Source organism: Marmota monax, unplaced genomic scaffold (genome assembly GCF_021218885.2).
Source record: "Marmota monax isolate L192 unplaced genomic scaffold, Marmota_monax_Labrador192_F-V1.1 WCK01_AAM20220418_F8-fsc00014, whole genome shotgun sequence".
Lineage (NCBI taxonomy): Eukaryota > Metazoa > Chordata > Mammalia > Rodentia > Sciuridae > Marmota > Marmota monax.
The window spans coordinates 15,588,485-15,613,549 of NW_026695222.1; the positions used below are offsets into that span (position 1 = coordinate 15,588,485).

At 36.9% G+C, this 25,065-nt stretch overlaps 1 protein-coding gene and 1 non-coding gene across 4 annotated transcripts in view; one reads left to right on the plus strand and one right to left on the minus strand.

Annotated features, from left to right (window-relative positions):
- Positions 1–25,065, minus strand: part of Pigu (phosphatidylinositol glycan anchor biosynthesis class U) — a 90,929-nt gene that overhangs the window by 58,794 nt on the left and 7,070 nt on the right. For all 3 annotated transcript variants that reach the window (XM_046433315.2, XM_058575453.1, XM_058575454.1), the window contains exons 2-6: positions 19,706–19,770; positions 15,716–15,775; positions 14,265–14,327; positions 8,694–8,803; positions 6,276–6,376 (exon numbers count right to left, since the gene is read on the minus strand). In XM_046433315.2, the coding sequence (XP_046289271.1) occupies positions 6,276–6,376; positions 8,694–8,803; positions 14,265–14,327; positions 15,716–15,775; positions 19,706–19,770 (399 nt within the window). The remainder of the gene's footprint in view (positions 1–6,275; positions 6,377–8,693; positions 8,804–14,264; positions 14,328–15,715; positions 15,776–19,705; positions 19,771–25,065) is intronic.
- Positions 3,902–4,020, plus strand: LOC124086015 (small Cajal body-specific RNA 21). The gene has a single exon (XR_006849688.1). It is a non-coding gene; the product is annotated as a small Cajal body-specific RNA 21 (non-coding RNA).

Sequence of the window (25,065 nt, forward strand, 5' to 3'; positions counted from 1 at the left end):
CTCTCTCTCTCTCAAAAAAAAGATATTTAAAAAAAAATTGCTCTTTGTGGGGGCTGGGATTGTGGCTCAGGGGTAGAGGGCTTGACTAGCACGTCCAAGACCCTGGGTTCGAACTTCAGCAACATATAAAAATAAATAAACAAAATTAAGGTATTGTGTCCAACTACTTCTAAAAAATAAATTTTTGAATTAAAAAAATTGCTCTATGAAATGAAAACAATGTGACTTTTAAAGAGATTCATGTAACTTATTTATATATTTTCCCCTCAAAAATAAAGCCTTTCTATCAAGTCAAAAGGGAATTAAAAAAAAAAAATTTTTAAATGTCACTCTTCACACTTTTGTGTAAGACTCCTATTATGTGTACTCTCAGAGAGCATATCTTCAGTTTATTTTATTTTTTTTAAATTATTTTTAATATCTTTTTTATTTTATTTATTTATGTTTTATGTGGTGCTGAGGATCGAACCCAGGGCCTCACACATGCTAGGCGAGCACTCTACAGCTAAACCACAACCCCAGCCCCACCTCAGTTTATTTTTGCACTCAGTTCTATTAAAGTGACATTTATGATGGGTGCAGTAGTGCATGCCTGTAATCCTAGCAGATCAGGAGGCTGAGGCAGTAGGATCACAAGTTCAAAGCCAGCCTCAGCAACTGAGTGAGTCCCTGAGCAACTCAGCGAGACCCTGTCTCAAAATTAAAAAATAAAAAGAGCTGGGGATGTGGCTCAGTAGTTAAGCACCCCTAGCTTAACCCCTGGTACCAAAAAAAAAAAAAAAAATTAGAAGTGATATTTCCAAGGGGATGGGGCTGTGGCTCAGCAGTAGCACACTTGGCTGGCATATGTAAGGCACTGGGTTTGATTCTCAACTCCACATATAAATAAATAAAATAAAGATCTATCAACAACTAAAAAAAAAATGTTGAAAATGAAATTAAAAAAAAAAAAGAAGTGAAATTTCCAATGCCAGTTATAGTGGCACATACCCACTACCAGCTACTTTGGATGCTGAGGCAGGAGATTAAGGACAGCCTGGGCAACACAGTGAGACCTCTGCCTTTGAAAAAGGTGTGTGGGGGGAAAGAAACTGGGGATATAGTTCAGTTGGTAGAGTGCTTACCTAGCATGCACAAGGCCTTGGGTTCAACCCCAGCAACAATTTCCCCCACCAAAACAAACAAACAAACAAAAATCTAAAAATGACATTTCCAAACATAAATCCTCAGTACCTTCTGCCACACTGTGGCATATATTCCTATTTTTTTAAATATTCTTTTTAGTTGAAGATGGACACAATACCTTTATTTTACTGATTTATTTTTATATGGTGCTGATAGAACCCAGTGCCTCACATATACTAAGCAAGCACTCTACCACTGAGCCACAACCCCAACCTTATATTCTTATTTTAACAATGCCAAGCACCTTGATGAACAGTGTATCTGACCTGACACTATGGAGATGGGGAATACTCTGATAGCCAAGCAATTTCACTACTTCAGAGTTGTTTCTGAAATAATGACCATAACCTTAAGAATAAGATAATTTATGTAATGTAATATCTGGTCATTTTAAGTAACCTGATAAGTTACACTAAAGGACCTATAGAAAGACCACCCATAACCAATCCAGGAGAAACAATGTCTTATGAAGACCTAAGTCATTCTTAAGTAACATATTTAAGTAAAAGGTTCTATGTACAACTTTGACTCTATTTCCTGAGTTGGCAAACTAATTAGCAACAGTGAACAGAAATAAGAACTTCTACAATCTTCTTATAGGAGTACAAATTTAAGGATGAATTCCAAAAATCCTAAAGAAAGTACACATTTAGTAGCAAAATAATTCTATTTCTAGACTTTATTGTAAGAAAATAACTGAGAGTAGACATTAAAATTATTGTATGTTAGAAAGTTAATTGTAGTATTATGTAAATAGCTGAAAACTAGAAAATCATCTAAGTATTTCATGAATGAAATTGATTAAAGAATTTCTATACATTTATCCACTGCAATGGAATAGCATGCAGACATTAAAATGACAGACTAGATATTTATTGATCATATACAGCAGACTGTATTACTGGCCCCAATTCTCCCTCCCATGTACACTGTAGGCCTTTCCACTGTGGACAAGATAGAAATCTTCCCTGGATTCGGCTTATGTTTTGGTAAATGGGATATTAGTGCATGTGATACAACCAGAAACAAAAAGCACATGCCTGATTAGGCTTACTCACTATTGTGCCTCTGCCATCACTGCAAGAAGAACATGCTTAAGTTAGACCCCTGGTCCAGGAAGATGACAGAGATATGGAGCAGAGCCCAGTCTAGATTAGATAAGTCCAGCCAGTGACTGATGCATGAATGGGCTCCAATGACACTGGCCAATTGACTAGCAACATCCAACCTAGATCAGCTGATCCACAGCTGATTTACAGGTATGAGTTAAGTAAATGCTTGTTGCTGTTTTAAGCCTTTGGTTTTTGGAGTGGTTTATTAAATAGAATTTTTGTGGCATAAGCTAACTGATAGAAAATTTATAAGTCTGGAAGAAAATGGGGTGGAGGAGACAGAATTCTGGAAATATATCCCAAATTATGATAATGGAGGGACTTCCATTTAAAATGGTAGATTGATCACCTCTCTCCCCACCAAAACCTCATTGAATGACAATAAAGGAATAAAACTAGCATTAAACCACAATGAACAGAAGAGATTATAGCAAAAACATTTTAATACAGCAGTAGAAAATACAAAGCAGGGGAAAGAGAGAAAAAGAACTTAGCAATATGGAAGAAACTGCAGCACATTAAAATAAGGCTAATTTACTCCACATAATTCTTTTTAATCTTTATTTATTTGTTTGCCTGTTTATTTATTTATTTATTTTTATGTGGTGTTAGAGATCGAACCCAGGGCCTCACATGTGCGAGGCAAGTGCTCTACCACTGAGATGCAACCTCAGTCCCACCCCCACTTAATTTCTACGACATTCAGCACTTGAATGTATCAGGTATTATGAAAGGTGGGAAAAAAGTACACAGATGGAAATCAAGGCTGAGGAATGTAGCTCAGAGTGTATGCTTAGCAGGATCAAGGCTGTGGGTTCAATCTGCAACACCAAAAATAAAACAAAAGGAAAAAATGGGGGAAAATTATGCTTAATGTTTGGGCACTGAGTAGTAAAAATGATAGGTCTCATACTAAGGTGTGCAGCCAGGTGAATACTCTCACATATCTCACCCCTCTTCATATTCCACCTGCCACAGTTATAGAGAAATTTAAAAAGTGAAGGTCTATGGAATACTACGCACAGTACAGTAAAGGACTGAGAAGTATGAGCTGAAAAAAAAAAGCAACATTACATGAAAGTGTACAGACTCAAATCAATCACCCTCCTTGTTTCTGCTCTCTTAGGTTCAGCAGCCAGTCACATGTACCCTCTACACTACCCCAACCCCAACTCTGCTACCCTCAGGCAGGAAACTGGAGGAGTTCTCTGAAAAAATGGATAGTTTCAGAGAAAATAAAACCCATTGACAACAACTTTAAAGGATGCCTCCAACAATAAAACAACAAAGTCAACCCACTGCCTGACTCCATACAGTGAAAACGATCTAACAATCCCTGCCCAAGCACAGTCTCTAGTCAAAAGGTCACTACTTCATTCTTAAATATAAGTAGCCAAATCCCTGGGCATAAGAGAAAATCCTCCCATGAGAAAGAAAGAAAAACTATTCTCAAAAACTTAAAAAATATACTCAGATAATATATAATACTCAGAGAGATAAGAAGATATTACAATGATAAAGTAAACATAGGATGTTTCAAAGAAACAACTAGAGACCAAGAAAAACTTAAAAGTGTAATAAATAACATTAAAAATTCAACAGAAGGGCTCAGCCTACTCCAGTTCCCCTCAGCTGAGCCTAGAGTAGAGGGGTCAGGCACCCACCCTCATGGAAGAGATATCTGAGGAAGTAGCCTTGCCTGTGCTGGCCTAGCCTCACATTTACTTAGCCATGATAACCTGGCAGGAGGAGCTGGTGGAAAGGATGAATAACTGACTAATGGGAAAAAAATAATAATTCAACAGAAGAACCAGGCACAGTGGTGCATGCCTGTAATCCCAGCAGCTCGGGAGGCTGAGGCAGGAGGATTGCAAGTTCAAAGCCAGCCTCAGCAAAAACGAGGCACTAAACAACTCAGTGAGATCTTGTCTCTAAATAAAATAGAAAATAGGGCTAGGGATGTGGCTTAGTGGTCGAGTGCCCCTGAGTTCAATCCCCAGTACCCACCCCCCAAAAATAAAAATTCAACAAAAGAGTTGAAAGATAAAAACAAGAAAATATCCCAGAAAAAAGAATGTGGAAAAAATAAATTATGAATATTTGATCAAGCAACAAAGTCCAACATCCCACAGATGTTCAAAACAAAAAAGACAGAGAAAACAGAGTGGGAAGAATTTAAAAAACAGCACAGGAAGTGAACGTGTACAGAAAGTGTACAGCTGGGGATATAGCTCAATTGGTAGAGTGCTTGCCTCACATGCACAAGGCCCTGGGTTCAATTCAAGGCACCACTGGAAAAAAAAAAAAAAAAAAGCACAGGAAGACTTTATAGAACTAAAAAACACTAGTTTCCATACTGAAAGGGCCAACCAAATACCCAGGCATAATGAAAGAAAACAGACTCACATTAAGATACAGCATCTCAAAATTTCAAAACACCATAGTTAAAAAGAATATTCTAAATCTTTCAGAAAGAAAAACTGGACCATATGTAATACCATCAAAATGCCCAATAGCAATCAAGATTCTAGAAGATAGTAAAGCAATGTGTTCAAAATTCTGAAGGAAGGGATGGGATGTAGCATAGTGATACAGCACGTGCCTAGCATGTGTGAAGCCCTAGTTTAAATCCCTAGTACTAGATAGGGGTTAAAAAAAAAAAAAGAAAGAAAGAAATTAAAGTAAACTTAAAAATTAAATTCTGAAGAAAAAGTTATTCCAGTCTAACATTCTTATCCTACCCAACTATTAATTTGGTGCTAAACTAGAAAAAATATATTTTTCAGATACAGAATGACTCCAAACATCTGTCTCATACACATTTTCTTAGACTACTACTACTGGATGCAAGTCAGCAAAACAGAGGAACAAAACAATAAAGGAAAAAGTGAACCCAGAAAAGAAGGATATAACACAGAATTATGAAGGGAAATTCCAGTATGACAGCTTTGTACCCGAACTAGAGAATAACCAGGCCAGACTGGGAGGATATGTGAGAGAGGTCTCCAGAAAAATAATGAAACTGACAGACTGCTTGATGTATTTAAGTGTTCTAAAAAAACACTGGTAGGTACTTGACAGATTTAGAAGGAAAAAAACAATGATTGGTTAAAAAAAAAAAAGAAAGAAAGAAACTGAACAAGAACTAAAAGACAATCATTAATCCTAGGTTAAAATAAAAGGTTGTATAACAAGGAGAAAGTAATCATAGTTGCTACTTTGCCCAATAGTGAAAAAAAAATACATAGATATATAGTATCATAAAGTATCATAAAACACCAGTTACTAACTACAGATTTGTGTGTGTGTGTGTGTGTGTGTGTGTGTATGTTCACACGTGCACTGGGGATCAAACCCAGGGCCTTGTGCATGCTAAGCAGGCACTCAACCACTGAACTACACCTCTAGCAACTGGCTACTCATTTAATCAAAACTGTGATATAACTATAGTTGGAAAATCAGGCAAAAGAGAAGTAGGGATTTTGGTACAATAGAACTAACTATTTCCTATAACAGGAATGCAATAATGTCTAAAATTTATAATACATGAAATAGCAATATAAGTTTTCACTCAGAAATATGAAAGTAAATATTATCAGAAAGCAGTTGCTTCAACAAGATGGGGGGTGGGGGATGAGAGGAGAATGACAGAAGACTACTATTTTCATTATAAGCCTTTTTTTTTTTTTTTTTTTTGGTGCTGGGGATCAAACCCAGGGACTTTGTGCATGCAAGGCAAGCACTCTACCAACTGAGCTATATCCCTAGCCCACAACTTTTTAATTTTTTTTTAAACAACTATGTTTATAGCGTGCCTCTTAGGTAGACTTTTCAGGACATCTAAATTATTTTTTTCCTCTTGGTTTATATAAATTTTCTATAATAATCTTGTATTAAATACGTAATTTTTAAAAATATTAAGTGTTGCTTTGCATAAATCAGGAACTGAGCTTTACATACTCTCCTTTAGGGCCTTACCTTTTATCGTGGTCAAAATGAAGAAAGCAATGAGGGTGTTGTTGATGGCGCAGGTAGACTTGGCAACACAAGACAAGATCGTGTAGGGATTTAAGAGATAGCTGGGGAAGAACACACATATTTAGCATTAGTAATCCTGGTCAATGGACCAGGGAGTCCTGGCTACCACAGCCAGGAAGTTTAAGAAGTGTACTTAAAGCACACTAAAAGGAAGGCAACTTCTTTGAAATGTGTTCTCACAAGTAAATAGAATCGAGTGGAGGTTAGGGGTCAATAAGCAAAAAGAAAATTATGCTATGTACAATGTGGAAAACAGTTATATTTAATCATTACAGAGATCCTATAAACAAGCAATAACATTACTCCCGTTTTGCAAATGAGGAAGTGAGATTCCGTGGTTATGTGTAACTTGTCCAAGGTTTTACAAGTTAGTATGTACATTCAAAATTAGGTCTCTTTGGCTTCAAAGCCCTTAAAAGCCAAAGTTCTTTCTACTACGTTCTTCTTAGTAGTCAAGCAGTTCCCACTGAGGCAGACTCCAAAGAGAGAATTAAGTACCCACTGAATTCAACAAGCCAGTTGCCATCTGATTTCATAGGACATCCTAACCTTCCACTGGGAGGGAGCCAAAACACTTATTCTTTTCCTGAGGTGGGAAGGAAAGGACTGTGGAAACTAATCTGAAATGCGTGTGAGTTGAGAAATTTTGTACAGTCATAATGCATTATTTGTATATATTTCTATCCCGCTTATACAAAGGATTTGCAGCAGCTAAATGAAAACAGATAACAAAAATAGTAGTAAAATAAAAATAGCCATGATCAAGACCAGAGGAAAAAAATAAAAGGAGAAAACAAAGCAAGGGAAAGAAGACCAATGGTCTTCTAAAGCATTTTAATAATCAGCTTCAAATCTGGCTGATTTTCCTGGCAGAAAAAGTAAAAGGGAGGCCAGTTACATAATTCTGATTATCAGAGAGGAAGAAACATACCAGTGTCTTGGGGAGAGATTATAATTATTATTCACAAATAAAGACCTTAAATCCAATACCTCCCAGTACTGTAAGATTAGCAGTTCTAAAGCCAAAGGCCTAGAAATTGTTAGTTTTTTTTTTTTTTTTCCAGCAACTACAGATAGGCTTGTTACACAACCTTTAAACAAATGGCTGCTGCTATTACAAAACTACCCCAAGGAGACAAGAGTCTATAAGGACTCATAATGTTGCTAAATCTCTGGTTCTACTAAAGGAGTTCCCAACAATATTTCTCAAATATAGAGATGTGACCTGAATACTCCAAAATTGTTCAGTGGGAGGAAAATCAAGTCATTTCTGAATAGCAGGTGATGTTCAAGAAGGAGCTATCAAGACACCTATATGAAACAGGAAATTCACACAGAGCAGAGGGTTGAGTAAAATCTCCTCATAAGTTCCCTTCTAATTCTGAAGAGTTCTAAGGGCATGATTTTTCCATGAAGAAACTTGTCTGTTTTGTTTACTGTGTATTCCTAGAAACTAGCAATTATTGATATTCAATGACTATTAGTTGCCAGGTGTAGTGGCACATAGTGTCACCACTGTGACTTGGGAGACTGAGGCAGGAAGATCACAAGTTCTAGGACAGCCTCAGCAACTTAGCAAGATCCTGACTCCAAATAACAAATTAAAAGGGCTGGGGATATAGCTCAGTGGTAAAGCACCCTTAAGTTTAATCACAAGTACCCCCCAAAAAAGACAACTATTAGTTGACTGAATGATAATTCACATTTGCCTATTTCAGGAAAATAAGAATAGATGAAAGAATTAAACTTACTGGCAGCACTGAATACTCCTAGAAAATTCTTTCATAAAGCCTCTCAATAAGTTCCACTCCTCCACACTAGTGACACAACTGGGATGGACATTTTTAAAAATTATTTATTTATTCTAATTCGTTATACATGATGGCAGAATGAATTCATTTCATATTACACATGTAGAGCACAAGGTTTACTTGACATTTTACTTCAGTTTTCTGAACCACAAATGGGGGACAAAATTATACATAGGAGCTGCTTGAAACAATAACCACATAAAGACCAGAATTTTATTCAACTCATACATCACAATTAAAGAACTTTTTCCCCCGCTTTAAGAAACACTGGTCACAAGTAAGCTAGAGCCCAGATCAGCACCAAATCAGAAAGCATTTGTGAAGGGTTTGATTGTGTATGTCCCTGTGTGAGTCTTTGTCCCAACAAAGACAAAATGGCTCTGTCTCTTTTGCTGGCCAGAACCCCAGTTGTGCAATAGAACTAAAGCAAATACTTGATGACTAAGACTGCAAATCTCCAAAAATACAACAAACAACATGGGAAAGTCTCATCAGATTTTCCTCACATTCACTGGCACTGAGCCCTGATTTATCAGGGAATACTTACAACAGGGCCACTTTCAGAGGGATATAACGCATTTCCATAGGGGTTCGGATGAGTTCAGCCACATCTGGGGCATACTGGTCCAGTTCTAAGAGGAGTTTCTGCTTTTTAAACTAGGGGGGGGAAAAAAAAGACAAAACACATGAAACAAATGACTTCCCACTGCTTTTAGGATGAAGACAAGAAGTCCTTGCCATGGCCTATAGGACACTGCCTGGTCTGGACCCACTCTCCAGGCTAATTTCATACACATTCTCCCTACTTCCTAGCACCATGAACATGTCACCACTTCTCCTGCCCTTAAGTCTTTGCATTGGACCTCTTCTCTTTCCCTACATAACTCCCACACAGCCTTTAGAGGCCAGTTAAATCATCAGTTCCTCAGAGAAAAGAAAAAAAAAAACCAAAAAACCCTATGGTACACATTCTTTCACAGCATTCTTCAAAGTTATAACTATTTCATTTATTTATGTAACTGACTAATGCTGGCTCCCTCCCTAGAGTATAAGTTCCATGAGGGTAGGGACCATGTTATTTTATCACCATATATGCCTACGAGCTGGCACAGGGGGAGAACAATAAAGATCTGTTGAATGGCTGAATGAATGAATGAATGGAAAACCAGTTTTTAGCCATTTTGAAGAGTTATCATCAGTGGTGTAAAAACTCAAAAAAAAATTTTATCAGCAAAGCAGTTATGTTTAAGCCAGGTGGAATGATCCCAAATGTCTCAGTATCTTATGTTTTCTTCCTCATTCTCCTATTTCATTTTTTTTTTAACTTCCATAGAGGAGGTGTGAAAAGGTCACAATGAAGAGAAAGAGGAGAGCTGGATGTGGCTGGGCAGCTAGTGAGTTAAGATGGGATGGGGGTGGAAAGCTCTTGCCTTCCTGACGTGTCACAACAAGTTCATGGGTGTGTTCCAGAATGAAAAAACAACAGGCAACCTTATAAGTAAACACAGGTCAGAATATAGATTAAAAAAATCTCTGAACCACAGATGGGTAGCCCTGATGATTTAATGATCAGAGAATCATTAAACAGTAAAACTAATGCTGAAACCTATTAGAGTATTTCAGAAGAGCAAGCACTTAACTATCTGTGTGAGAATGGTTAAAGATTTAATGATGAAATAAGCATATCACAATAGACTATATAGTACATAGTACCAATTACATAAAGTTAAAACTATGTAAAATAAGACCATACATTATTCAGGGATGTTTATAAAAGTTGTAAAAGTTAAGGCTGTGTGCAGGAATGACAACCACAAGGTTGTCAATGATTACTGGGCATGCTATGTCAAAGGGGAAAATAAGAAGATGAAGATAGGAAAGGTAACTAACTGCAGGCATAATTTTTCTTCAAGCTGAAAATAGGTTCACAAGTATGTGTCAGAATATATGTGTGTGTGTGTGACATATATATTATATATATATTAGTTACACATGCGCACAATATCTTTATTTTGTATATTTATTTTTATGCAGTGCTGAGGATCAAACCCAGTGCCTCACATGTGAGGGGCAAGCACTCTGCCCCTGAGCCACAACTCCAGCCCCATGTGTCAGAATTTTTTAAAAATCTTTTAAAAATTTAGAAGAAAATATTTCAATTCCAAAGAAAATCAAGAGAATATCTCAGGAATACAGGTAGCCCCATATTTCTTGCCCAGGTTTAGGTAAAGGCTTAGTTGGAAAACCTGCAAAAAAAATCCCTTTGATCATCTCCCTGTTCTCACTATGGCAAGAGTTCAAGTTAAATAGTGGGGATAATCATCAATAATATTTATGGTGCTATTCACAGCTGGGGTTGTTTAATTAAAAGGACAAAATTTAAACTAATATGCTTTTATCAGAGAAGGGGGTTGGCTCAGCAATCCAAGCACTTAGTGAGGACAGCTGCAAAAGTGTAGAAGGAAGGAGGCCCACTAAGAGCTCTAGCATTCTGCTGCAAGAAGACAACATGGAGAGGATGAGATCAACAAAAGCAACTATTAAGAAGGAACAGGAATAGGAGTTCATTTAGGGGCAGACAGAGAGGCAAGTGGGACTGCAGACCCATTCCCAGGTTGGAAGCCAGCCAGCATGGCTGCACTGAGAGATGGAAGTTACCAAGAATGTGTAGATCCTTGGGCAACGGGGATGGTGGGCCAGCAGGACTGACTTGTAAATGCAATCTTCTCAAGGACAGTACTTTAAAGCAGAAAAATCTTCTGAAATGCGAGTCTCCAGGAGGGATGAATAGTTCCTATGTTGTCCACTCCCTCTTTACTTTCTTCCTCAGTCTCATAACCACGGTCACCATTATAGCTGGCCCCAGAGGTCCAATTATCAGACTCCCAAGCATAGGCAAAACACCTTTTTTAAAAATCTCCATTGCATTCAGCTGGAGAAAGGAAAGTGGCTAGAATCTAAGGAAATTTATAATTATATACACATACATGCACATATAACCCTAAGAAAATCAGAAATATAAAAATAAATGAGGGAGTATAATTTAAAATCAAAGACAAATATTTCTATAACAATTCAGCAGAGTTGACAATGATGAGACTGAAAACAATTATAGGGGCTGGGGTTACGGCTCAGCACGAGGCCCTGGGTTTGATCCTCCACCACACAAAAAATATATAGATAATGGAAAGCTGCATACAAACTGATTAATGACCACAAAGGTAACACACCCAGGTTACCACCCTGCAGATTACTTTTAATCTCTCCTGTAATTGTAGTTGGACATAATACCTTTGTTTGTTTGTTTGTTTGTTTGCCGCAGAATGAAGGAAAAAAAATCTAAATTTTAATTCAGTCTCGATGACAGTAGTACATCTTTGTGCATCAAAATACAGATACTGACAATTACTCATTTGCTTTTCTTTCTTTTAAATTATGGAAAGAAAAGAAAAAAAAACTCTAGGTCTCTACATAAGCTGAGATACAACAAAGTAATTAAAATTGGCACTCTAAAATGAAAGGTTCTCAACCTGAAGTCAGGTTGTTAGGAACTAACTGAAACATACTTTATTTTTCTCCATAAAGCTCCCCCTGCCCCATTAAAACTGTTTTGAAGGCTGGAGGTATAGCTCACAGTGGTAGAATGCTTGCCTAGTATGTATAAGTCTTTGGGTTCTATTCCCAACTCCACAAAATACACAAACACACACACCAAGCCCTATTTTAATTGGAATAGGTAGTATTCTTATGATAGTTGAACAGGGGAGAAAAACAAGGAATAAACATATGACACTACCATCTCTAATCAAGTTTCATTAAAACACATTTCAGTTTTACATTTGGTTGAAAAGATTTGGCTGGGTGCATGGCATACGCCTATAATCCAAGTGGATCAGGAGGATGAGGCAGGAGGATCACAAGTTCCAAGCCAGCCTCAGCAATTTATTGAGGCCCTAAGCAACTTGGTGAGTTCCTGTCCTGTCTCCAAAAACAAGGAAGGGTGGGGTGCAGGCTGGAGATGTGGCTCAGTAGTTAAGCGCCCTGGGTTCAATCCCTAGTAACAACAACAACAACAAACGATCTGGCTGATTGTACTTTTAAATGAAAGCTACCACTGAGTATGGTGGTGCATGACTGTAACCCCCATGACTCCAGAAGCTAAGGCAGGATGATTGCAAGTTCAAGGCCAGACTCAGCAACTTAGCAAGGTCCTATCTCAAAATAAAAAGTTAAAAAAGAGCTGGGGATGTAGCTCAGTGGAAAAACTCCCCTGAGTTTAATCCCCAGTATCAAATAATAAACATAATAACAAATAATAAACCTAGATCTACCAGTTGCTTAACATTTCGCCATATTTCTTTTATCTCCACACATACACACAGGCATAATTTTTTTTCTTATCAAACCATTTGAAAGTAAGCTACAGATAACATGCCACTTGACTTTAGCATTTTTTTAACCTCAAATAAAGACTGGAGTGTACATATATAACCTATCTTGGAGAAAAAAAATAGCCAGTGCTAATTTATCTCTGAATTTCTCAGCTTATGAACTTCATGCCCAGCTATTTCATCTGTAACCCTCAAGAGAATTCTGTTAGCACATTTCAGCTCAGCCTATAGAATTTTTAAGTTATGCTCTATTAGCCTTAGTGATACTAAGTCTCTAAAATGTAGTTCTTAATCCTTTAGCAGAAGTCAAAAACTCTGAGCAACAATTAACTGCCACAGACTCTCGGAAAAGATCAGACATGCACATACACATACAATTTTTCATACTATTTCAAGCATTTTATAGGCCTATTAAGCCTATAAATGGACTCCAAATTAAAAACCCTCGGTCTAGATATTTTAAAAATCTGAGGTCTAAAATTCTAGAATTTATCAGCTTCCTGTTACTGATGACCATTGCCACAGAAAGGCAAATTGCTATTTCTGGTTCTACTACTTGTTAACAGAAGTGAAAATGAACCACAAGCAGGCAATGCCAATGAAATGCAGCCTTATCTCACCCCAGCCTAAATCCTCTCAATGGCTCCCAGCCAATCAAGAAAGGCTATAGCCAACTTTTTAAAAATATGTAATTACATGGATAGTATACATGATTAACCTGTTAACTCTCTCAGAACCCAGGAAAAAGGAAAATGTCTCTACTATGCAATTCCTCCTGGCTATTAAATAAGGATTAAAACTAAAGTTTACATCAATACTTTTAATAGGGGCTGGGATTGTGGCTCAGCTTTAGAGCGCTCACCGGGCACAGGCGGGACCCGGGTTCGATCCTCAGCACCACATAAAAATAAAGGCATTGTGTTGTGTCCATCTACACCTAAAAAAATAAATATTAAAAAAAAATACTTTTAAGAGGCACTTAATACATGCTAAATTTTCTGATTAAGATTACTCTTTGGGGCTTGGTATGACACATACCTATAATCCCAGTGGCTCAGGAGGCTGAGGCAGGAGGATGGCAAGTTTGCAACCAGCCTCAGCAACTAAGCAAGACCCCAAGCAATTTAGTGAGACCTTGTCTCAAAATTTTTAAAAAAAGGGCTTGGGATGAAGCTCAGTGGTTAAGCACCCTTGGGTTCAATCTCCAGTACAAAAAAGTCTACTCTTTGGGGGCTGGTGGTATGATTCAGTGGTAAAGCACTTGCCTAGCATGCTCAAGGCCCCAGGTTCTATTCTCAGCACCACAAAAAATAAAATAGAATCCTAGAATCCAATTTTACCTCAGTAGTCCTAACAGTGAGTTAAAAGCAGAATTCACTTTCCTTTGAAAAGAAAAACTGGTGAAAAAGAATGGAATATTTTTTAGGGGCCTCACTAATATAACTGTCATGCAAAACTCTGTTCTAAAAAATCTCAATTTGCACAGGTGTGTGGATAATAACAAGCTACATAGATTAAGACTGAACTTTCTGGATGTATTAGTAAAACACTTTCATAGATTTGGGTTTGTCGTTCCAAGTACAGCTGAACCAACCAGAAGCTTCACTTCCACTTCTTAGTTTATAAAGCAGCTAGATGCTTAAGTATAGGACCTTTGAATCTTTGTAATAACAAAGACCAGAAGGTTACCAAATTCCACCAGTTTTTCCTATCTGCTAATTACTTACCACAACTTTATTGAAGTCCTGGATTGCAAAATACAGGGCAACAGCAGTGAGTGCATCAGTTATCTGTCAAGAAAGAAGAATAAAAGGAAATATAAAACTCAGTTATGCAGGGATACTGGAATACTGCCAGGCCCTAGAGTTCTGGTGGATCAGTCAGGCAGAATGTCAACCCTCATTCTGATTACTAAAAGGTAAGACCCAGTCAGGGAGATCTAACTGGAAAACCCTGAAGATTAGAACCCATCTAGGCCCACTTAAGTCTTGTGAATCACTGTGTCTGCTCTAAAAGTACAAGTTACTTAAGTTTTCTACAAAATTGGAACAATACCCACTGCTTTGCAAGCCTCATGTATGTAAGTGCCTAGCACATAATAAAAGTCCTCAATAAATAGGAACCAATATAATTATTAAAGAAGACCTCAGTAGGGCTGGGGATTTAGCTCAGTTGATAGATTACCTGGCTGGCATGCAGAAGGCCATGGGTTCAATCCCCAGCAACACACACACACACACACACACACAAAAAAAAAGACCTCAGTAGACTTCCTATGTATTATTTCCTTTTTTTTTTTTTTCCTTAGTACTGGGAATCAAACCCAGGGCCTCACCCATGCCAGGCTTGCTCTACCACTGAAACACACCCCCAGCTCCAGAGGAATTTGTTGACCCAGATTTTTCAACCCTAAACTAGACAAATGTTTCAAACTGCTATGCTCTCAAAACATAGTCCTGGGCCAGGGTTGTGGCTCAGTGGTAGAGCACCTGCCTAGCACATGTGAGGCACTGGGTTTGATTCTTGGTACCACATAAATAATAAATACATAAAATAAAGGTATTATGTCCATCTACAACTAAAAAATATTTAAAAACAAAAAACAACCACAGTCCTGTCATTTCAGTATTCAAGATTCTTGCCTCCTAAAAGTCCCATCAAGGCCTATGTCCTCTTCACAGAATCTCTTGGCAGAACAGTCAGGACACTTAGGATTTCCCCCATACTGGAACAATTAAAGCCAATCACAGAATCTTGTAGCTAGAAAATTCAAGACTGCATAATCTAGAAACCAAGCTCTAAAGAAGAATAACGAATTGGAGCAAGTCAGAAGTCAGAGATTGCTTCTCACACTTCCATAATTCTGCCACACTTCAATGATTTCAAATTAAAAATATAAAATTTTACTTTTATTTCTGAGAAACTCCCAAGCTTGTAAGGCAGATTTTTTCCTTAAAAATAACAAACTGTGCCAGGCATGGTGGCACATGCCTGTAATCCCAGCAGGAAGATCACAAATTCTAAGCCAGTCTAAACAAAATACTAAATAAAATACAAAACAGGGCTGGGAATATGGCTCAGTGGTCAAGTGCCCCTGGTTCAATCCCCCGTACCAAAACAAAAACAGACTGCAAAATTAGATAAATGATTGATAGAATTTATCTGAAAGACTACTTACCATAAATACCAATTCAGCATAGTCAATTAGGAAATGAAAGAGGTATATTATTAATGGAGTCTGCAGGAGAAAAACAAACATACAAATAAAAAATTAAGTTAAATCTCACTATGAAATAACAGTTTCCTGAGTTGGGGGAAAAACTTCTTCAGCAAAAATCTGTTTATCTGTTTCCTTCTTGGAATATTGTACTATTATAATTGGCTGATGTACATATAAGAGCAAATAATTTAGTACCCTGAACCTTTCGTACCACTGGAACTATTTTTTGACTTCACAAAAGAGAATAAAAAATTTTGATGTGTTAAATATCTGTTTAGCTTGGCATGATGGTATGCAACTATAGTCCCAAGTACACAGAAACTGAGTCAGGAGGACTGCCTGGCACAGGGCTTCAAGGCCAGCCTGGGCAATGTAATGTAACCCTGTCTCAAAAAATAAATAAGTATGTAATATCTGTTTAGAAACTGATAACACACTACGGTTATCATGAAAATCGTGTTCTAAGACACATCTAACAGCCAAGGGGAACTCTAGAGGACCAAGATTACTAAACTTACAAAATTAACTGGGAAATCTTTTCCTCCTCCTATTCTCTGAGAAGTTCGTGTTAAAATGTTATTTCCTCCATAAAAATTGAGAAAAAAATCCACTCATTTTTGCCCAAGTGTTCTTTAAGAAATTTAAGTTACAGATTTAATTTCCTTCACAGATAAAACAATATTCCAATTTACTATGTCAGTATAAATTGTGTTTTTCTAAGGATCTGTCCATTTCATCTATATTTTCATCTCATTGACATAAAGTTGTTCATAATATTTTAGTTTTTATTATTTAAGGCAATAAATTTTCTTCTGATTATGGCTTTAGCTGTATCACACAAGTTTTTTTTATTATTTTTTGTAGTTGTAGATGAACAGGATGCTTTTATTTTATTTATTTTTATGTGGTACTAAGGATCAAACCCAGTGCCTCACACATGCCAGGCAAGCACTCTGCCACTAAGCTATATAGCCTCAGTCCACAACTTTTGATAGGCTGTTTGCTTTTCAATATTATTCAGTTGAAAATATAATCTAATTTCCACTGACATTTCTTCTTTGAGACTACTTTAAAATGTATAGACTGGAGATGCAGGCCAGTTGTAGAGCACATGCTTAGCATGTGTGACACCCTGGGTTCAATTTCCAGCACACACACACACAAAAAAAGTACAATGTTCAATTTCAAAATGTTTGGAAGCTTTCTTCACATAAATATATGTGTGTGTGCATGTGTGTGTGCATGGGTGTATTTGTGTGTGTGTGTGTGTGCGCGCGCGTGTGTTTTAGGCAATTGAACCCAAGGCCTGGTCTAAGGTGATGAAGGATGACTTTTGGAGGCATTAAAGCCTAAGCTAATATCTGAATAGTAGAGCCAACTCCCCCAAAAGGGAAGAGTGGCCCTTTATAGAGAGACAACAGCATGAACAAAGACCATCAAGTAACAGAGAATATGATACAGTATCATATTCTGTAACATATATATGTTAGAATTAATCTCAGGGAAGTCAGGCCCAGTGGTGCATGCCTGTAATTCTAAAACAGGGCTGGAGATGTGGCTCAGTGGTTAAATGCTCCAGGTTCAATACCTGGTATCAGAAGAAAAAAGAAAAAAAAAAAAAAAAAGAAATGATTGCTAAAGAATAGAATAGTAAGGCTGGCGTTGTGGCTCAGCGGTAGAGCACAACGCTCACCTAGGCTCGATCCTCAGCACCACATTAAAATAAAGGTATTGTGTCCAACTACAACTAAAAAATAAATATTTTTTATTTAAAAAAAAAAAGAATAGAATTGGGGCTGGAGTGTGGCTCAGTGATGCAGTGCTTGCCTAGCATGTGTGAGGCACCGGGTTCGATCCTCAGCACCACATAAAAATAAATAAATAAAAATAAAAGTATTGTGTCCAGCTACAACTTAAAAAAAAAAATTATATATATATATATATATATATATATATATATATATATATATATATATATATATATATATATATATAAAAAAGAATAGAATAGGAAATACTGGGGAATGATACTGGCCAAAATATATTATTATATTGTGTGCATGTACAAATATATAACAACCGATGCCACCATTATTTGTAACTATAATATCCCAATTAAAAATAAATGGTATGTAAAAAAGTGGATGTGTAACTGATGTGAATCTGCAATTTGTATACGGGGTAAAAATGAGAGTTCATAATCTGCGTGAATCAAATGTATGAAATATGATATGTCAAGAGCTTTGTAATGTTTTGAACAATAATAAAATAATAATAATAATTAAAAAAAATGGACAGGGCTGGGGCTATAACTCAGTGGCAAAGCACTTGCCTAGCATGCATGAGACATTGGTTTTGATCCTCAGCACCACATAAAAATTAAAAAATAAAATAAAGGCATTCTGTCCATCTATAACTATAAAAAAAATTAAGAAAAAAATAAATGGACAAAAAAAATAGAAAAAATATTGGAAAAAAAATGTGGTTAATGTAGTAAGGAGGGTCTACAGGGTTTTGTATGCTCCTTGAAGGTATTTGGATTTTATCCTGAGGTCAATGGTTAAGGATTTAAAGGAGCTGAGTAACACAGTGACAAAATCAGATTTACATTTTAGAAAAATGGCCCTGAAAGCACAATAAAGAGTAAATGAGAGGCTGGAGTTGTGGCTCAGTGGTAAAGCACTTGCCTGGCATGTGTGAGGCCCTGGGTTCAATCCTTAGCACCGCATATAAATAAATAAATAAATAAATAAATAAAGATCCATTTACAACTAAAAAATATTAAAAAAAAAAGAGAGAGTAGGGGCTGGGGCTGTAGCTCAGTGGCAAAGTGCTTGCCTCGCATGTGTGAAACACTGGGTTCAATCCTCAGCACCACGTAAAAAATAAAAATATAGATATTGTGTCCATATACAACTAAAAAAAATAATAATAAAAAAAGAGTAAGTGAAGGGGCTAAGGTTGTATAGCTCAATGGCTGAGCGCTTGCCTAGCATGTGTAAGGTACTGAGTTTGATTCTCAGCACCAAATAAAATAAATGTATTATGTCCATTTACAACTAAAAAAAAAAAAGAAAAAGAAAAGTAAATGAAGCTGGGCTCAGTGGTACATGCCTATAATCTCAAGCTACTCCAACAGGCTGAGGCAGGAGGATTGACAAGTTTGAGGCAAATCTCAGAAACTTACCAAGACCCTGTCTCAAAACAAAAAAGTAAAAAAGGGGCTAGGAATTCAGTTTAGTGGAGAGAGGCACTCAGTCCAATACCCAGTACTGTGCCAAAAAAAAAAGAAGAAGAAATGAGCAAGACTGAACTGAGAAAGACTTGTCAGGAAGCTATTGGAGTAACCCAAACAAGAGATTATGGTGACCTAATTAAGAGTGTTTTTACTAATCTTTTTTTTTTTAAGGACTTTTTTTTTTTTTGGTTGTAAATGGACACAATACTTGTATTTTATTTATTTATGTGGTGATGAGGATTGACCACAGTGCCCCTCACATATGAGATAAGCACTCTACCACTGAGCCACAACCCCAGCCCACTGTTTTTACTAATCTTAAAAACTAATTTTATGGGTTAAATAAGCTTTAGTGGGCTTTTTAAGAAACTAACATTGATGTTAAGTTTTCATGGAAAAGCATGTTTCAAAGAACCAATTACATGCTACTCAGCACACCAACTATCCATGGTTACAATTTATTTGCCATTTAAAAGTCACTTCTACAGAAATCTCACCTGTTTCTCCAAGTTACAATCTTAATCTGGATCATTTCAACAGTAACTATGAAACTACCTTTTTATCCAGAGGACATCTAAAAAAGGGTTGTTTCTAAATAGGATTTTCAAAAATAGATCCTTTTAAATGTTTGTACAAAACAAAGGTTAGGCTTTGGTATCTATGACGGTAAACCACTCTTAGTACCCCGAAAAGAAAACAAGAACACTTACTTCATGAAATATTGCTCCAGAATACGGAGATACTCCCAAGTCTAACAGTGAGAGGCCTTCGACCACTGAAAAGCAAGACATCCACGTTCACTCAGACTTCACAGACAGCAGATGATCATAAACTGAAATGTTAGATATGTCCGGGACCAAGAAGGGCCTAAGAGTTTATCTAATCCCTTTCATCTAATCCCCAGAAAGCGTTTGCAAATTTTTAGTTGAACATTTCTGAGAATGAGGAACTCTCTTCCATACACAGCATCCCTTTCCATTGTGGGGCAACACTCGTTAGGAGAAAGTTTTTGCTTGTTACTGGGGACTGAATCCAGGGGTGCTCAACCACTTAGCCACATTCCCAGCCCTTTTTATTTATTTACTTATTTTAAAATTTTTAGTTTAGGGGCTGGGGATGTGGCTCAAGCGGTAGCGCGCTCGCCTGGCATGTGTGCGACCCGGGTTCGATCCTCAGCACCACATACAAACAAAGATGTTGTGTCCGCTGAAAACTAAAAAAAAAAAAAAAAAAAAAAAAAATTTAGTTTAGACGGACATAATATCTCTAGTTTATTTATTTTTATGTGGTATTGATGATCAAACCCAGTGCCTCAGACATGCTAGGCAAATACTCTACCATTGGGCCACAACCCCTGCCCTTTTTATTTTTTGAGACAGGGTCTTCCTAAGTTGCTTAGGTTTTTGCTAAATTGCTAAGGCTGACCTTAAATTTACAATCCTCCTGCCTCAGCCTCCAGAATTACGGGGATTATAGGGGTGTGCCAGTGCCCCTAGTTTAGGAGAAGGTTTTATATTAAACTATACATTTCCTTCTACCTCTTTGTAACTTCCACACACTCTAAAAACTATTTCATTTACATTTGTTATGTTTTGGGGAACGGGGCAGAACATATCAGAAGCTGATTAGAAATGTCCGTAGAGTGGGGAAATGGGCAGTCATTCTCATATTCTGCTTGACTGTGTGACATTTGTTATCAGCTTTTCTACAGGGCAATATGTATCTTTTAGGTATATGCCTTTTGATTCTAAGACGACAGTTCTTAGGACAGTTTCTCCTAAGGAAATATTGGGCAAGTGCCCAAAGAGATATGTTCAGTATAGTGTTCAAGAGCACTGAAAAATTGGGTAATAATCTCAATGCCTATCAATATAAATTTATCTAAATACATTGATATATGTTTTTATGATGGGAGACTTAGAAATTGCAGTTATAGCCAGGCGCAGTGGCACACTCCTATAATCCCAGCAGCTCAGGAGGCTGACGCAGGAGGACCAAGAGTTCAAAGCCAGCATCAACAACAATAAGCCGGCATCATCAACAAAAGTAAGCAACTCAGTGAGACCCTGCATCTAAATAAAATACAAAATAGGGATAGGGATGTGGCTCAGTGGTCGAGTGACCCTGGGTTCAATTCCTGGTGCCCCCTCCCCCAAAACTTCAGTTATAAATACTTAAATAATAAGTGGAACAGGGGCTGGGGATGTGGCTCAAGCGGTAGCCCACTCGCCTGGTGTGCGTGCGGCCCAGGTTCGATCCTCAGCACCACATACAAACAAAGATGTTGTGCCCGCCGATAACTAAAAAATAAATATTAAAAAAAATTCTCTCTACCTCTCTCTCTCTTTAAAAATAAATAAATAAATAAATAAATAAATAAATGGAACAAAAAAGGAAAGCTATCCTTACAGAGAATTCTAAGCATCAAGTGTAGAAGGAAAGACAGAAGAAAAAAATCACTATTTGACCCACTGAAATAATTCTAAAGGGTAATAACTGTCATCAGTGGATACTACAATCAGTGGGTAAAAAATATGATAAAAACCAGCATATGCAAAGGGAAAAATAATTTTACACAGATAAACCTGACATTCACTTCCTTAATTATGTGACCAAGTTAAACATCATTAATAATAGGTTAACCATATTAACACCAAGTTCTTCCTAATATGATTCACTGAGATATATATGGTCCTCATCCCAAAAATGTGGTACCCATGCCAAAAAAATATTTCTCCAATTTCTTCATGAGAAAACATCAAACAAATCCAAATTAAGAGAAAAAAAATAACTAGTCAATACTCTTAAAAATGTAAGTTTGAGCAGGTGTCCCACATTGGAATAGACTAAAGAAAAAACAACTAAATGCAAAATAAGATTACAGATTGAATAGTAGCAGAAAAAGAACATTCACAGGGAAGTGGTAATAAGGTCTGTGCTTTAGTTAATAGCACTGAATCAATGTTAAACTTTTGTTGTAGGCACTTTATTACAGCAGTATAGGATGTTAACATCAGAAGCTGGGTGAAGGATAAACAGAAAGTCTATATACTTTTGTTTTTTTAGTTACAAAAGGACACAATACCTTTATTTTATTTATTTATTTTTATGTGGTGCTGAGGATTGAACCCAGTGCCTCATATGTGCACTTTGCCAAAAGGCTCTACCACTGAGCTACAAAACAGCCCCATATGTACTATTTCTCCAATGTTTTAAAAATCTAAAATTATTTCAAAGTTAAAAGTTAAAATTAAGGGCTGGGGCTCAGTGGTAGGGCGCCCGCCGTGCATGTGTGAGGCACTGGGTTTGATCCTCAGCACCACATAAAAATAAATAAAGATATTGTGTCCATCTACAACTAAAAAAAATGTTTTAAAAAAAAGTTAAAATTAAAAAACAAAGTATAGATCTAAATTTACTGAAGGAGCGCTGTCCATGGAATAGTCTTAAATGAAGAGTAGGTCATAAAACAGCACGTAAAATATAATACAATTTTTATTTTAAACTTTTATAAGCATTCATTCATTTCATTATTTGAGAGAATGAATACATATTTGATGAGAAATGTCTGGAAAAATAAATATTAAAATGTTAACAATAATGATCTTTGGATGATAAGATTACAGAAAATGTTTAGTTTCTTTTATCCTTTCTTCATCTTTCTGAATCAGTAATACACATGAAGTATTTTATAATTTTTAAAAAGAATCAAGAAAAATCATTTTTAAGGGGCTGGGGATGTGGCTCAAGCGGTAGCGCGCTCGCCTGGCATGCGTGCGGCCCGGGTTCGATCCTCAGCACCACATACAGACAAAAAATGTTGTGTCCGCCGAAAAACTAAAAAATAAATATTAAAAAAAAAAAAATTCTCTCTCTCTCTCTCTCCATCCATCTCTCACTCTCTCTTAAAAAAAAAAAAAAAAAAAAGATAGAGTGAGAGAGGGAGGGAGAGAGAGAGAATTAAAAAAAAAAAAAAAAATCATTTTTAAAATAGGGGACAAAAGATTTAAAAAAGACATAAAATGGAGCTATAAAAGTCTATAAAGTGGATAGGCTTATAAATGTATAAAATATCTCAGAAGGATACATAAAAAGCCAATAACAATGGTTGCCTCCAAGGAATGAAACTTAATAGCTATGAGAAAGTGGTACAACCAGGCATGGCAACCTATGCCCGTAGTCCTAGACCAGCTTGGGCAACATAGTGAGATCCCTATCTCAAGGAAAGGAAGAGGATGTGAGGGCAATTTGGCTGTGACCTCTGCTACCCCACTGGTTTCTGGGGTTGGTTTGGCTAATCTAGTCAACTAAGCAGGTATTCCCTTCCTCCCTCATCCCTCAATGTACTGATCACTAAAGCTGTGCACTCAGTGAAAGAAGACAACCTTCCCCAGTAGGACTATCCTTCAGTCAAGGATGTATGAGTAGCTGTGCTTCACTACTGGAACCTCTAAACAAGCTCTCAAGGAAAGGAAGAAAAGAAAAAAGAAAGTGGTAGAAAGATGACTTTTAATCATGTAGCCTTTTGCAACTGGGATTTTTGAACCAAGTGATTGAATTACCTATTCAAAAACAAATAAATGAGGGGCTGGTGTTGTGGCTCAGTGGTAGAGTGCTTGCCTAGCATGCAAGAGGCACTGGGTTCGATCCTCAGCACCACATAAATGTAAAATAAAGATATTGTGTCCACCTAAAACTTAAGAATAAATATTAAATAAATAAAGTCGAGATTACAGAGCTGGTTCTATAAAAAAAGAAACTATATATTTGTAATGAGTAGGCTACATATGCAACTTAAACTTTATAGCCTACCCTAAATAAGTAAACTTAATCAGTTACACAATTCATGGTGACCCTATAACAAAAACAAAGCCTTTTGTTTGAGACAATTGCAAATGGTACTCTACGCTAGGACCAGAAAGAAACATCCCTTAAGGAGTCACATAAAGAGGCTGCTATGTAACACAGGTATTAAACCAATCACCAGCAGCTTTACTAGACACCCAAGGAGATGATTCATCAGGCCACCTCATGAGGCATCTCTCAACCTAAGCCAATGGCTTCTTTCTACTCAGCAGTAAAAGCAACTGTTTAGGGGACCAGTATAAGGTTGTCTGAAAACATTACTATTCTTGTTTAATCCAGAGGGAAATTTCCAAGTATGTACCCAGAGGACTTCACAATTTTCAGGCAATTATCTCAATGTAATTTTTCTTTCAGTGCTTTTGCTAGATATTGTACATCAGTAAATTTGCTAATGTATTATCCAGAAAGTGCCTAGAAAGAATGTGGCTCAGCTCTCTTGATGATTAAATATACCATCAAATTGACTCACAGATAAGTCATCTGGGGGGAAGAGTCAATCTCATGTAAAAAACACGTTAAAAAACACTACAATTTACTAAAATATTAAAAAGTAGGGGCCGATGTTGTGGCTCTGTGGTATAGCGTTTGCCTAGCATGCGTGAGGCACTGGGTTCGATCCCTGGAAACATGTAAAAATAAAAAATAAAGATATTATGTAAAAAAAAAAAGTACAGGAAGAGCAAAAACTCAAAATACTTTTAATACATTTAGCTTCCTACACTGTCATTTTTCTTATCTTGGTGCATATGAATGAAAACCCTGACATGGTCTGAGATAAAGAGTGACAAAATCCTCTTTAGAATATAAGAGTGCATCTATTCTACGTTTAAAAGAATAACTGGGACTCCCAAGTTCTAACACATTTAACTATGTTCCACTGATATTATGCTAGGAACATTTTAAAGTCAGTTTGACAAAAAGCTTTTTTGTGAAAAAACACAAAAACTCAATAAAAACCCCAAAGAACTCTTATCCCTTTTTTTTTTTTTTAAAGAGAGAGTGAGAGAGGGAGACAGCGAGAGAGAAAGAATTTTTTTAATATTTATTTTTCAGTTTTCGGCAGATACAACATCTTTGTTTGTATGTGGTGCTGAGGATCGAACCCGGGCCGCACGCATGCCAGGCGAGCGCGCTACCGCTTGAGCCACATCCCCAGCCCAAGAACTCATATCTTTAAGCCACTCTTTTTCCTGGAGTACATTCC